The sequence below is a fragment of the Phyllostomus discolor genome, chromosome X (assembly GCF_004126475.2).
Source record: "Phyllostomus discolor isolate MPI-MPIP mPhyDis1 chromosome X, mPhyDis1.pri.v3, whole genome shotgun sequence".
Taxonomy (NCBI): Eukaryota; Metazoa; Chordata; class Mammalia; order Chiroptera; family Phyllostomidae; genus Phyllostomus; species Phyllostomus discolor.
The window spans coordinates 8,989,666-9,004,873 of record NC_050198.1 but is presented as its reverse complement, the minus strand read 5'-3'; the positions used below and the strand labels follow the sequence as shown (position 1 = coordinate 9,004,873).

The 15,208-nt window shown below is 36.5% G+C and overlaps 1 protein-coding gene across 6 annotated transcripts in view; it reads right to left on the bottom strand.

Annotated features, from left to right (window-relative positions):
• The window catches only part of CNKSR2 (connector enhancer of kinase suppressor of Ras 2), a 288,141-nt gene that overhangs the window by 143,439 nt on the left and 129,494 nt on the right, over positions 1–15,208 (bottom strand). For all 6 annotated transcript variants that reach the window (XM_028522246.2, XM_028522249.2, XM_028522244.2 and 3 more), the window contains exons 6-7: positions 10,993–11,112; positions 2,977–3,036 (exon numbers count right to left, since the gene is read on the bottom strand). In XM_028522246.2, the coding sequence (XP_028378047.1) occupies positions 2,977–3,036; positions 10,993–11,112 (180 nt within the window). The remainder of the gene's footprint in view (positions 1–2,976; positions 3,037–10,992; positions 11,113–15,208) is intronic.

The following is a 15,208-nucleotide window of genomic DNA, read 5'->3' as shown; positions in this document are numbered from 1 at the left end:
TCTGTCTCTTCCCCTCTGTCTACAAGTAAATAAATAAAATCTTAAAAAAAAGAAACTGAGGGGAAAAAAGTAAAAATATCAAGCCAATAGCTCTAGTCATGATGTAAAAGAAAACGATAGTTGACACATAAAATTCAAAGAATCTGAAATAATTTTTTGCAGAGGTAAGTAAAAAAGGGACTAAGTCTTATAAATTATAGACTTCTAGTTTTAAAAGGGAACGTAAAGATCATTTTATCTAAACCCCACATTTTCCATAGGAGAAAACTAGGAAGCTAGGGCACAGCAAAGCAAAATAGCCACTTTAGTGAGTAGCTTTATTAAGACTCAACACAAATCTCCTAATGACAAATGACTGAGGCTACCAAAAATAATAAAATATTTTGAAGAAAAAGGAATTAAGTGATGGACTATTAATATTTGGTTCATATCTGAACTACTAACAGAATCAATCTTTCTTTGATAACTTGTTCATTTATCAAATGTTACTGAGTGATTAATATGATCAAAGCATAGTGCTCAAATTTTTTTATACAACAGACAATATAGGAATGAAATTCCTACCAATTCTTCAAGATACAGTTCAAAATCACAATTTCTGTGATTCCTTCTCTGATTTCACTTGGCAGTATTTACTTTTCTTTCCTTTGTCTGTCTATGCAAATTTCATAGCCTGTTTACACAGACAAATGCCTACTTGCACTCTGTAGAAGCAACAAGCTAATTTAACTTTTAAATTCTTTCAATACCTAGCCCCATGCCTGAAACATAGAAGATATGAACAAAGGTTTGTTAAAATGAATGAATAAATAAATGAATGATCAGAGGGATATACAAATATATGAGAATGATCAATCAATGAAAAGTTTATAGGTTACAGTATCTCACTGCATTTAAAACATTAAATAGTTCACAACATGAATTTAAATGATATTCTTGATCTCACATACCTCTCATACTTAATGGCAAATGTGAAGTCAGTATAGCAAGCCAACTATAGCATATTATTATGTGTTTCATCATTCATAGAAACCAAGAGAAGTAGGGAGGGGAATCAATAAATATTTAAAGTAATAGTAGAGTTAGATGACAATGTTGATTTTTAAAAAGAAAATGCTAGTAAAATGGGAAGATCAATAACTTAAGGTTAACCAATTCCACCTCAGTCTTCTTTGAAAGAACACAGCAAAAACATGCATGTTGTTGTTGGGAACCGCCCTGACTGGTATCAGAAGCTGAAACCCCCGCCTAAGGCTAAGGCTAAGGGAACGCCCTTGGAACCGTAAGCCAGCAAGGAGACAAAAGCTTATCTCCCTGGCAGGAATGCTGCTTCTGCTGCTTTATTCATAACTGAACCCCAAAAAGCTTGGTCGGTTAGCCAAAGACGGGTAAGATTCCCCACGGGGGGAATGACCTAAGACAGGCACGATCACTTTGGGAGGCCCCCCCAAAAGAAGGACTTGGGGGGCTGCAGCAAAAGGGGGTGATGGACCCTCACTCCTCGGCTTTGACATAGCCTGAGTTCTCATCTCTGGGAGAAAATCTCCTTATTGCCTTAGTTCCCTTGCTCCACCTAAGCCTGAAACAATGACAGGGTGGTGCAGCTCTGTGCTGAAAAGGGCAGATTCCCTGGGTGATCAGGCCTAAGAAAGAACATGTAAATTACTGTGAAACCTTCTTTGTTTAGAATGCTCTCAGTTGAATGAGAGGGGTCCAAGGAGGAAGTTAGTTTGTTCCTCAAAGTCTTACAGTTCTTTGACCCCGACTCAATAGACCAGCAGAGTTCCTTGTTTTCTATAGTTCCTTACTTCCCCCTGATGAGTACTGTACTTTACCTGAATTATTATGCAAAATGAGCCCAATAAAAGCGGGTATGGACTGTAAATTGGCGCACTCCCCACTAGGGGGGGTGGGCATTTCGTCTCTACTTCCCCACAGAAACTAGTCTGTCTCTGTGCACGTTTTTTCTCGCGCGTTTTTCGGCGAGCCATCCACAGCGTTGTGTGGTCACTGCTGGCTGGTGACCCACGCGCAACATGTTGTCAGAATTTCTAAAAGAGTAACATTCAAAGATCTGCACCTCATTAAAAGGAGTAGGAACAAAATCTGGGACAACCCAATGCAGGAATAATGATTTATTATACCATTCAAATCTATTATAATAATAGATTTAATGCCCAACACAATGACTTCACATTTCTGTAACTTTACAGCATACTCATTCACATTCATTAACTTGTTTGATTTTTCACAACAACCTAGTGAGATACGTAGTGCAGATGGTTTACCTCCAACTTATAGATTAGGAAACTAAATTAATGAGAGGGTAAGTGACTTGCCAAAAATTACACTGTTATTAAGCTGCAGAAATGCTTGTAGGACTGGGGCCCTGGGACTCACTCTGACCCACTGCTTGCAGTAGTTCTCACAGGCTGCTCTCCAGAGTTTTTGATTCAGTAGGTATGGGGTGGGACCTGAGAATCTGCATCTCTAGCGAATTCCCAAGATAAGCTGATCCTGCTGGTACAGGGAGTTCCTCACTGAAAACCAATGAGTTATACCACGCTGCCTCCACTAAATTAAGCTGAATTATATGGAAAGTATTCAGAAAGCATGACTTATCTGATGTTTCTTTCTTATGTGAGCTAAGTTTCTTAGCATAAATAAACTATTTGACAGATGGAAGTGGATTATTTTAGACGTCACAATAACTTGTCATGAACCAGAAAATACTTAACAAAGACAAATCTCTGCCTGCAAACAAAACATCTGATTTACTTGAAGTAAATTGCTATTCTAAACTAAATAAACTGATTGAAATTCTCCCTAAACCAGCAGTTACTAACTTAATATATTTACAGTTTTATCTCCTAATTAGTTCATACTCTCAGAAGTCAACTGTAATTATGTGAGATATATAAGGTTGTTTAACAACAAAAGAAAAAAACCCAAAATTTGAAATGTTACAATACTTACATTTTCTGTAGTTCCAGTAATTACGTGGAGGCCATCATATGTTGATTTAATATACATACCCTAAGAAAAAGACAGCATCAGAAAAAAAAGTGAAGCAACCGGCATATTTCCAGGTATATTTACAAAAAATTACTCTATCAAATTATTATTTAGTTAGATTTTTAAATTTTAGTTTTAAATTACAGTTTATATTCAATATTATTTTGTATTAGTTTCAGGGGTACACAATAGCAGTTAGACAATCATATGCTTTGCAAAGTATTCCTTCCAATATTTCAAGTACCCACCTGACACCATACATAGTTATTACAATAGTGCCGAACCCTATCAAATTAAAATTGCCACATTCCCCAGGAATGAGCCTATGATTCAATAATGTCATCTTTAAATTGGTAAGAAATTCTTATCTGAATGTGCTGGGTTCTAATGTTAGCTTGAAGAAAGCTGTACACGGCTTAATCAAATAACTACTTAGTAAGTGAACTGCCTATAAAACTTGTAAGATGCAGCTTCATAATGCAATACCCTGAAGAAAGAACACACATCAGCCCTCAAAATCCACACTATAGGTTTTGTGGCAAAATAAAAATTACAATGAAAAATTCAAACACTGGTATGCAGTTAGCTTATTATATTTGATACATATTATACAATAATGAGTAGGCTTCTACAGAGCCACTTCAACTACAACTAACTAGATACAGAAGAGTGATAAAATACTGTTAATGTAAACTGTTTTTCTCCTGGCCTTTTGTGGGATCCTGAACTCTCTGTCTTTATTTCTTATTGATGAAATTGTAATAATTATATACAATCATCTCTATATCATTAAATAAAAGGTAATGTGTGGCAACACCCCCTTCCAATAAAGAGGATGAGTTTCCATTTTCCATTTAAATAAAGCCATTTTAGAAAAACTTCATTGAAATGTAAAAATTACCCAGAAATCCTGAAACTGAAGCTGTTAGAGCAAACAATACCTTTAAATTATGGATAGTGATAGGACTTAAAAGAGCTGTACCTATAAAAGTACTTTGCATTTAAAAATATTTATTTGAAAAAGAAAAAATACTAATTTTAATAAATTTGAAGTATGAAATATAAGGGACTTAACGTAACCAACAATATCATTTCAGAAAAAGCATACATTTAAGCACTTACATTAGGAAGTTACTATAATGTTAATTTCCCACACCCTTATGTTAGTTATACATTTAGATGCTGGGATATACATGTATTTTCACTGAAAGTAAGTACAAAAATATAAACAAGCAGCAGTCAAGTTCATGGTATGGCATTATTATGAAGTCATCATGTAGGTTTTAATTCTGAAAAGTCATTTCAATAATGTCATTGTGTCTAAAATGTTGGTATCAGTCCCCAAAATGGCTAAGCCTGGATCTCTAATGTGAAACAAAATGAATGTAATTTAAAAGATGTTTACTTACCTGTGAACTTTAGTTCCTTAAATGGAAGTTCATCACTATATAAAACAAATTACTAACCTCAACACAAGTGCAAATAGAAATTAATTAAGAAATTAGCTAGTAGTCTTTGGCTATGACCATATGGTAATATTTGAGCTTACACTGGTGACAAGTGTATAACATACCTTTGAAGTTGATATTTATTCCAGTATTTACTGGAAGGTAAATATAATGGTGCTAATATAGAACTCAGAAAAAGACAAGATTCTTGAAATCATTTGCCCTCACCACCCCCGGGAATTAACAAAGTGACATGAAATTGGTAAAGGGTCTTGGCCCTGGCTGGCATAGCTCAGTGGATTGAGCGTGGGCTGCAAACCAAAGTGTCACAGGTTCGATTCCCAGTCAGGGCACATGCCTGGGTTGCAGGCCACGGCCCCCAGCAACCGCACATTGATGTTTCTCTCTCTCTCTTTCTCCCTCCCTTCCCTCTCTAAAAATAAATTTAAAAATCTAAAAAATAAAAATAAAAAATAGCACAATATTTTTTTAAAATATATGTCTTTAAAAAAAGAAATTAGTAAAGGATCTTAAAGTATATTTGTAACAGCTAAAAGCTGAATTTTGTTTTAGTTTTGTACACAGAATGACTGTGAGAAGATAAAGTGGAAAAGGACAGTGAAAAAAACAATATATATTTCTTGGACATACAAAACAATCACCACTCATTATTTGTCACCATCATCACTAATATCTACTTGTTATAACATGGCAGGGACTGTTTTAAGTGTTTTTCATTTTAAATAGAAACTATCATTACTTCTGTTTTAGAGATAAGGAAACAGGTAAAGGAAGGCTGGGGAGTCTGCCCAAGGTGGTGTAGCCAGTTTTCAAGTCCAGGCAGTCTGACTCCAGACCATTATCTCAACACTAGGATCTTGATTTATTGATTTATTAACAGGAGAGTTGTATACCTTCACTTATCAGAATATTTGGCAACTATAGATATTAAAGTCAAATGTTCACTGTTTAACATATATTTGAAAATACTAAGAACTCTTTAGCGCACATGTACTATGTGCAGTGCATTTATAAATATAGAGTAACTGGATTTAATAGTTTACAAATTTACTTGAATCACCTATCTCTTTTGACAACTGTAAGCCAAAGTTGATTATATTTCCCTCACAATTCTTTCAACACTGTGCATTACTGATTACAGATTAAGGAGTTTGACAAGAGCTCTAAATAATCTCATAAATGATTAGATCATAAAGTCTAGTATCCTAAGAGAAATGTTTAGAAATGACATTATAGTTATTGGGCTACTAAAAACTTACAGAGATAATCTAGTTATGACCCTGGAGATAAAATCTGGGTGTAATTATTGCATATACCAGGAACTTTAAAAATGGCAATTGTAAGCTAAAACAAGTATATATTAGTTATAGGAAGAGGATCTCATCATTATTTATACATAATGAAATGTTATATAATTTATATTAAAGCTACTTTTTCAAATGGTTAAAAAATGTTTAAATGCTTAAATAAAGAAGAATCCAGCAATGTATGCAGAATTCAATTCCAGCAACCTCACAGTTATGAGCAGTAGAATAGAAACAAAGCACATTTTAATTTTTATTAAAATTTTTTATTGTTGTTCAAGTACAGTTGTCTCCATTTCCCCCCCACCCCAGCCACCCCCAATTCCCACCCTTGATCCTACCCCCATTTGGTTTTATCCATGTGTTCTTTATACATGTACCTAAAAACATTTTTAAAATGCACAAAGAATGAATATATTTTCTTTTATGTAATATTTTAACTTTTAAGTTCAATAAATCATTTTCTGCAAGTGCTTTTCTTAATAGGGGCATAAATGGTGATGGATGGAGACTTGACTTGGGGTGGTGAACACACAATATAGTGTACAGGTGATGTGTTGTGGGGCTGCACCTGAAACCTATATAATTTTGTTAACCAGTGTTACTCCAATAAATTTAATAAAGAAGAAAAAATAACAAAACTAACTTATTCATCCTTTTGATCTTCCTCTGGTAGTACTAAAGAGAAAAAAGGCCAAAAGTCAGGGACCAAAAGAAAGAGAAGAAACAAGTTGCTTGGGTGACCTTTAACTAATCAAGTTCTCAGTAATGAAGAGTCCACAGAACTACATCTGATCACTTGTTCACCCCTTAGAAAGGGTCAAATACCAAGAGGACATACACATATCATTCAAATGGCTCTTTTTCTGGAAGTGAGACAAATTTAGGATTCCATTTCGTCAAAACATTCATTCTTCCTTTGTTTCTAACACCAATTAATTAATTCTGGAGCTGACTTGAACAGCTCCTTCTACTCAGCTCAGCTTGCCAAAATGACGTTTGCTTTACTCTGTCTCTGAATGTTGGTTAACCAATAAGAGCCAAAGAAACCTCACAGTCAAGTTAATGAAATAAGGCATATTTGGAGATGGTCCAAGTGCCTAAATAGCAAAAGAACTCTCTGAGGCTAAGAGACTTCCCCAAGGATGCCCACTGCCCTCAGCCCTTTATTCTCTATTGGCTCCGATCTAGTTAGGTATGTTTAGCTCTCATTTCCCGTCTTTAATTTTCTACTAATTGTTGTTGTTTAAAAGCATTTTAAAAATTAGGTTCATATTTTTAATCATAATTAAGCATATTTCTCACCATTCCTTATAATGCTCAGGACTCTCAAATCTAACAAATCCTAGGAGATTTGACTAATTGGGTAGAGAGCTGATGAACAATTAATAAGCTTATCAGTGGAAGAACAAAGCAGCTACCTTTTGCCTGTAAGAGAGGTTCTGTTCTGAAACTGGCAGAAGACCTTCTGCGGATGTTTTGAAGCTAATTAAAGTTCATTAAACCTTGGTATTTTCCCACCCCTTTCCATTTATTTTCTTTGTTTACCATTTTATACAACTCCTATGGCTAAGCGCAAGCTAAATGTTACCCAAATCCTCAAATCTATTCAAATGTGACTGAGTAAACTTAATTAAAAGTTGTCTAATTTAAAAATGATACCTTGTATAAATCAGGTAAATTTTCTACTTAGTCATCTCCCCCTTAACATAAACCACACGAAATAGTTTTGTGTTAACTCGTGAATATTCAAAATTTAAATTTTTTCTTTTCTTCCTTCTGAGATACCTTCTAAGTGAAGTGCTGCTGACTGTCCTTTAAAAGAATCTGTTTAGATAGGTCCAGTTTTAAAGTCATTCTCCTAAACTTCTCACACCCCCATTTAGCCATTCCAAATTTAAATGTGGGATAATGGAACAAGCTTTGTTCAGATGAACTTCATTTAAATTTACTTGGACTTAAACCCTGCCTCTATTATATATGACCTATGTGTGATACAGGGCAAGGTGGCAAAGATCTGTGATTCAGTTTTATCATTTGCAAAAGTGAGAAAATTAATACCTATTCTATAGAATTTCGTGGAAAATAACTGGCACATGGCAAGCGCTCATTTATTCTCTTTTCTCTTCTAGCTCTTTTCCAGACTAACTGAATCTGCTTCTTGGCATTTTATATTTATGATTATTCCAAAGAGCATACCCAGGTCTACCTCTTTTAAATTAGAGAAATAAAAAGCTACAACTTCATTTTTAAAATCAATATTTCATAAAGTTAATTAATTAGCATTGTGTTAACTCACTTCACACAGCAATTCCCCTTCCACCATGATTTCAGTAGAAATTAGAGGGAGAAAAACCAGGCTTTGTTCTCAGATCAATACCATCCTTAAAACTGCAGACTCAGAATTAGAGAGAGCATTGAAGATGATCTAGTCCACCCTTCCTTCTCCCAAAGGTCTAAAGATGGATAGAGAAAGGCCAAGGAAGTGAAATTTACTACCCCAACCTCCCCCAGATCACACTCACAACAGTATTTATTTAAGTGATTTGTATCCAGGTGTCCTGATTCCTACTCTACTATAACATAGTAATTAGTTCATAATTTCCCAGTCTATAAATCATGCTTAGAGAGGTTCCTTTCCTTCATAACAACTGAAAGGGGAGATGTAGAAAGGAAAATCTTTAATACTATAGGTTGAAAGATGTTTTTGGGGGGGGGCTCGACTGGGAGTAAAAAGGAGAAAACTGTATTTGAACAATGATTAAAATAAAATAAAAAAGATGTAAAAAAAAGAAAGATGTTTTAAATTAAAATAGGCTAAAAGGAATAGTAAGAATTTAAAATAATAAATATTACTTAAAATAAGTGTGTAAATGTTATGCATATACTCTTTTTTAAAACTTTAATTGTTGTTGAAGTATAATTTTCTATCTTTTACTCCCATACCAGCCCACCCACCCAGCCCTCCCCTCCTCCCTCCCATTTCCACCCACCCCTAGTTTTTTATCCACGTGTCCTTTATACTTGTTCCTGTATACATAACCTCTTAAAACTAATCAATGTTATATATAACACATGGTTTACAATGATGACATGCTTGCTTGCTATGTCTGATATGCTGATTTCCATCTTCTCAGGAAGATGCCAGTAAAAACAACAAAAGCCTGAGGAACTATGGTTATCTGAAAGTAATTCTCCAAATATCAGAAGAAAAGTCACTCTATAGAAGAGATGGCTTCAAACTGAAAAATCACTGGTGGCCAATGAAGGGTTTGGCTAATGAAGAGTAAAAGTCCAGCCATTGTTAATATAACAAGAACAGTTTGTGTGACATCGATGTAACTTGGCACCCAAGGAGAGTGGACTGGAATATGCATGCATGAACACTGAGGACTTCACTGTACTAGTCAGGGAGGCAGTAGATGGCCTTGAGTGAGCATGTGCACTGTGTGGCACTGGCATTCAAAATGACTGAGTGAGCAGAGTGATGGATCTGCATCAAATTTTGAGTGAAAATTGAACATTCCTCTGTGGAAACTATTTAGATGATTCGGAAGGCCACAGCTATGGGCAACTAATGACTGGCTGCTTCATCACGACAACATGCCTGCTCATGCATCACATCCCATGCAGAGTTTTTTGGCAAAACATCAAATCACCCAGGTGACTCAGCCCCCTGCAACTCAGATTTGGCACCCTGTGACTTCTGGATTTTCCAAAACTAAAATCACCTTTGAAAGGGAAGAGATACCAGACCATCAATGAGATTCAGGAAAATCTCATCAGGCAGCTGATGGCGATGGGAGAACTGTGTGAGGTCCCAAGGTGCCTGCTTTGAAGGGGACTGAGGTGTCATTCTCTTATGTACAATGTTTCTTGTATCTTGTATCTTCTTCAATAAATGGCTCTAATTTTCATATTACGTAGCTGGATACCTTCTGGACAGACCTTATATATTTAATTGAAGAAGAGACACCACATAAAAACTTAAAACTGCTTAGAGATCTTTAATAACATATAATCTGAATGAAATTATTAATGCCAATTTCTAAGATTTCTTTAACAATTTTTTAAATTGTTGTTCAAGTACATTTGTCTCCATTTTCACCCCTCCAAGGTCCCCGGCCCCACCTATCCTTGCCTCCCACCCTCAAACCTACCCCCTTTGGCTTCGCCCATGTACTCTTTATACATGTTCCTTGATGGTCCTTCCCCTATTACCCCACTATCCCCTTCTACCTCCCCTCTGATCACTGTCAGTTTGTTCTTTGTTTCAATGTATTTGATTCTATTTTGCTTGCTTGTTTGTTTTGTTGATTAGGTTCCACTTATAGGTAAGATCATATGGTATTTGTCTTTCACCACCTGGCTTATTTCACTCATATTTTCTAAAATATCACTAATTGCATCCTTAGAAAATTGATCTACAAGGAGAAATTAGAAATTCTGTAGCACCAACCTAACATGCAGTAGTTGTGTAAGATGTTTTCCAGCTAGTTCCTTGCTTTTTATAAATCTGTCTTAAAACTGGCAAAAGACCTTTTGTAAGTGTCATTTGTTTCTCCCTCATTAATATTGATTTTATATGCTTTCTTTCTATAGGCTTAACAAACAGACATTCTCCCTTGGGTTACATTTGGAAGCAATACAATTTTTAATAAGGTGAACAAAATATAGAAGATGATTACTTTTATTATACATAATTAAAAAGTACACCTCATGGATACCAGCCTAGTTTTTGTAAGATCCACCAGCTTACTCACCTTTATAGGAAATAGTGGATATCAGTTATAAAGAATATCACATTTGTTTACTTTAACCACCCTAAGAAAAGGGAGACCTATTAAAACCAGAACAAACCAAAGCAAAATAAACAAAACACCCACCCTCATGGGTGTTCTTATAAAACTTAACTTAAACTTCCTTTAAACCTAAGGAACTTTTGCAGGAGATGAAAGAATGCAATAAAAGCTAAATTATTAACAAAGTAAACAGGGTAATTCAGACATTACCGTGTTTAATTATCTTTCATTTTCATTTATCTTCTTATGATAAAATCCCATTACCTTGCCTCCTTTAGAAAAAATACCAAAATGTTCAAAGTTTGTTAAAATTCATGGATTCCCAATTTCAGAGGCTGCTTTGCCCACAACTTTCGCTATCTGCTGATGGATGGTGACTTTGATAAGCATGAGATATCTTACCAGCCCTTCACTTGGTTTGATGTTGGCCAGCTGAATCACTTCCAGGTGGGCTGACTGTGAAACCAGAGGATCTGATGACAGGGATATGATGTGGTCACAGACTCCAGAAAGGGTTTTACACTGAAAGCAAAAATAAGAAAGAAAAAATTATGGTAAATAAATGTTGTAAGTAACACATAAATCATATTTAGTTACAACATTTTTTACAAGGAAAAACAAAAGAAGCTGTAGCAGTAGTTGGTATTTTATTCTATAAAATCTAAAAGGTAATCTATAAAATCTAATATATTAAAAAGGTATTCAGGTGAAAAATTATTCATGCATACAACACACCTATATTCTAAATTATGGATATAAGAACTAGACACGAAATATTCAAGAAAGTTATGGGTATGTGCTAGTTCCATTATCTGATTCATCAGACCTAAAATAAAATGATTTTTCTAAACAATCTGAGAATTTCTTGATAACAACCATTCGATTGAATTGGATTCAATCATTTAAAAAACTTGTTGTCTTTTACTTCATGATTAGAATACTAAAAAAATTCAGCCAAGGTCCAGGGAAGATGAGTCTCCCAAATATGCTTCATGAACTCCTCCTACTTAGTCATCTAGACTTGCCTGCTCAAGGTTATCTTTGTATCAAGTTTTCCACCTCCTTCAGGCAAAGTCTGGCACTCTCTCAATCCTGCATTCTCAGCATTCTATGAACAGTCTAAAATTCTATGATAACTGCATTCTGAAGCCCTGTTGAAGCAGGGACCATGTCCTACTGATCTCTGACTTTTTGTCCACTCCCATGTACTACCCACACTAGGTAGACAACCCCTAGAACATATAGACATGAGTTGAATAAACTGAAGACCAAATGAGCTTTAACAATGATTAGAGTGGCTTGACTGAGGAAAGAAAGCTAGGGCTTTAGTTAAACCAAATTTATTCATACTGATATAGAATAAAAGATTTAAAACAGGGCATATCCATAATAGTATGATCAAGACTTAGACATCTAAACTCATGAAAAAGTGGAACATGAGAGGAGAAATCTTGGAATATAGTCCTAAAATATGCTGGCCCTTGGATGTTTCATAGACACTCACTCATTGTACTTAAAGAAGCCTAGTGTTGCCCTGGCCATGGCTATGTGACTTGGTTGGAGTGTACCTTGTATACCAAAAGGTTGCGAACTTAATCCCTGGTTAGGGCACATACCTAGGTTGTGGGTTCCATCCCTAGTTTGGACACTTACAGGAGACAATGGGTTGATGTTTCTCTCTCACATTGGTGTTTTTCCCACTCTCCTTTTTCTCCCCCTCCCTCTCTCCACTCTCTCTCTAAAATCAATAAACATATTCTCAGGTGAGGATAAAGAAAAAGAGACTGGTGTCCATCATCTGAGGGTTGTTTGCTTTTTTTTTTTTGCCCTACTGTAGGAGGAAGTATTCTTTTGTAGCAATTAAGGTGTTATCTTCTATCCACGTCCAACATGTACATTTATTCTGTGACTACTGCATTACCTTATTTCAAGGGAGACAATTTATTCTGCCTGGTCAGGGTAAGAACTCTCTTTTTTATTTACTGCATTCTGTAATTGGTCCATGGTTTCAGTCTTTTCAGGGTTTACCTTCGTCACATGACAAAGACCGCTAGGCTAAATTTCTCTCCTTGTTTGCACTCCTGCTTTTGCATCTGCCTTTCAAGGCTGCACTTTTATTGTGGATATCTGTCTCTAAAGACAGACATCAACTGGCACAGTGGCAATACCCATGAAAAGAACCTGGGCTTTGTATAAAGAGAGGTGTGGCAATTACCACACTGCCGGTGACTTGCTGTGTGGCCATGACCAAGTCACTTTAAATCTGTGAGGCTCAGTTTCCTCATGCAGAAAATGGGATAATAAAAATTACTTTCTAGGGCTTATATGACAAGTGAGGATAATTTATTTAAAAAGGAGTCTGACGAATTCCAGCCAAGATGGAGGTGTAGGTAGATATACTGTGCCTCCTCACACAACCAAAAGGAAAACAACAAACTTAACAACAACAAAAAAATACCAGAATTGCCAGAAAATAAAACTGTATGGAAGTCAAACAACCAAGAAGTTAAAGAAACATTCATCCAGACTGGTAGGGGGGCGGTGGAGACAGGCAGCTGGGGCAGAGAGGATGTGCGGCAAGGTGGCTGTTGGACCCGGTGGGCAAGGTAGCAGATGGCAAATGAGGCGAGACAGTGGCTGGCAGACCAGGTGGTCCCACATTTACATGTGGATAAACAGGGAGGAAAAACTGGGGAGCAAGACAGGCCATACAACCCAGGGCCCCAGCCTCACAGGAGAGTTCATTGGAGAGACCCACAGGGTCCTGGAATGTACACAAACCCACCCACCCTGGAATCAGCACCAGAAAGGCCCAATTTGCTTGTGGGTAGTGGGGGAAGTAACTGAAAACTGGCAGAGAGTGGAGCAAGCAGGATTGTTCCCTCTCAGACCCCTCTCCCACATACAGTGCCACAACACACAAATGTGGGTTGCCTAGCCCTGGCAAATACCTAAGGCTCCACCCCTTACTAGTAACAGGTGCACCAAGACAAAAAAGTTGGCCCAAATGGAAGAACAGATCAAAGCTCCAGAAAAAATACAACTAAGAGATGAAGAGATAGCCAACCTATCAGATGCAGAGTTCAAAAACACTGGTAATCAGGATGCTCACAGAAATGATTGAGTATGGTCACAAAGTAGAGGAAAAAGTGAAGGCTATGAAAAGTGAAATAAAGGAAAATGTACAGGGAGCCAACAGTGACAGGAAGGAAACCAGGACTCAAATCAATGGTTTGGACCAGAAGGAAGAAATAAACATTCAACTCAGAACAGAATGAAGAAACAAGAATTCAAGAAAATGAGGAGAGGCTGAGGAACCTCCAGGGCAACTTTAAATGTTTCCACATCTGAATCATAGGGGTGCCAGAAGGAGAAGAACAAGAGCAAGAAATGGAAAATTTATTTCAAAAAATAATGAAGGAGAACTTCCCCAATCTGGCAAAGGAAATAAATAGACTTCCAGGAAGTCCAGAAAGCCCTGAGAGTCCCAAAGAAGTTGGACCTGAGGAGGAACACACCAAGGCACATCATCATTAAGTTACCCAAGATTAAAGATAAGGAGAGAATCTTAAAAGCAGCAAGAGAAAAGAAGACAGTTACCTACAAAGGAGTCCCCATAAGGCTATAGGCTGATTTCTCAAAAGAAACCTTACAGGCCAGAAAGGGCTGGAAAAAAGTTTTTGAAGTCAAAAAAGTCAAAGACCTCCACCCAAGATTGCTCTATCTAGCAAAGCTATCATTTAGAATGGAAGGGCAGATAAAGTGATTCCCAGACAAGGTCAAGTTCAAGGAGTTCATCAGCACCAAGCCCTTATTATGTGAAATGTTAAAGGGGCTTATATAAGAAAAAGAAGAAGATAAAAAATATGAACAGTAAAATGACAACAAACTCACAACTACCCACAACCGAACCTAAAAAAAAAAAACAACCAAACCCCAAAACAAACTAAGCAATCAACTAGAACAGGAACAGAATCACAGAAACGGAGACCACATGGAAGATTACCAGCAGGGAGGGGGAAGGGTGGAATGGGGGAAAGGTACAGGGAATAAGAGGCATAAATGGTAGGTATAAAATAGATAGGGGGAGGGCAAGAATAGTATGGGAAATGGAGAAGCCAAAGAACTTATATGTATGATCCATGGACATGAACTAAAGTGGGGTGGGGGGGAATGCTGGTGGGAGGGGTGGTGCAGGGAAGAGGGGAAAAATGGGGAGAAAAATGGGACAACTGTAATAGCATAATCAATAAAATATATTAAAAATAAAATAAAATGAAATAAAAGGAGTCTTACATGGCTTATATGAAAAGACACTAATAAATGTTTATTCTCTCCCTATTGTTTTCTCTACTTTCCAAAAACTCAATTGTTATTTCTGGGATGAATTATGTCATTATTCTTAACTTCACAACCTTGTTGATCATATTACAATGACCAGCAATCACATTGCATGGTCGTCATGATGGCAAGTTCACAGCTCTTTTTCTCTTTCTCATGTTCAAGTCTCAGTACTCTCAGATACAAATTACCCTGAAGAGTTAACCAAAGTGCCAACAAGAACACCCACTTCTCCCACCCAAACATGGGAGCCTCAAGGGACAGCTTCATGAGGGTG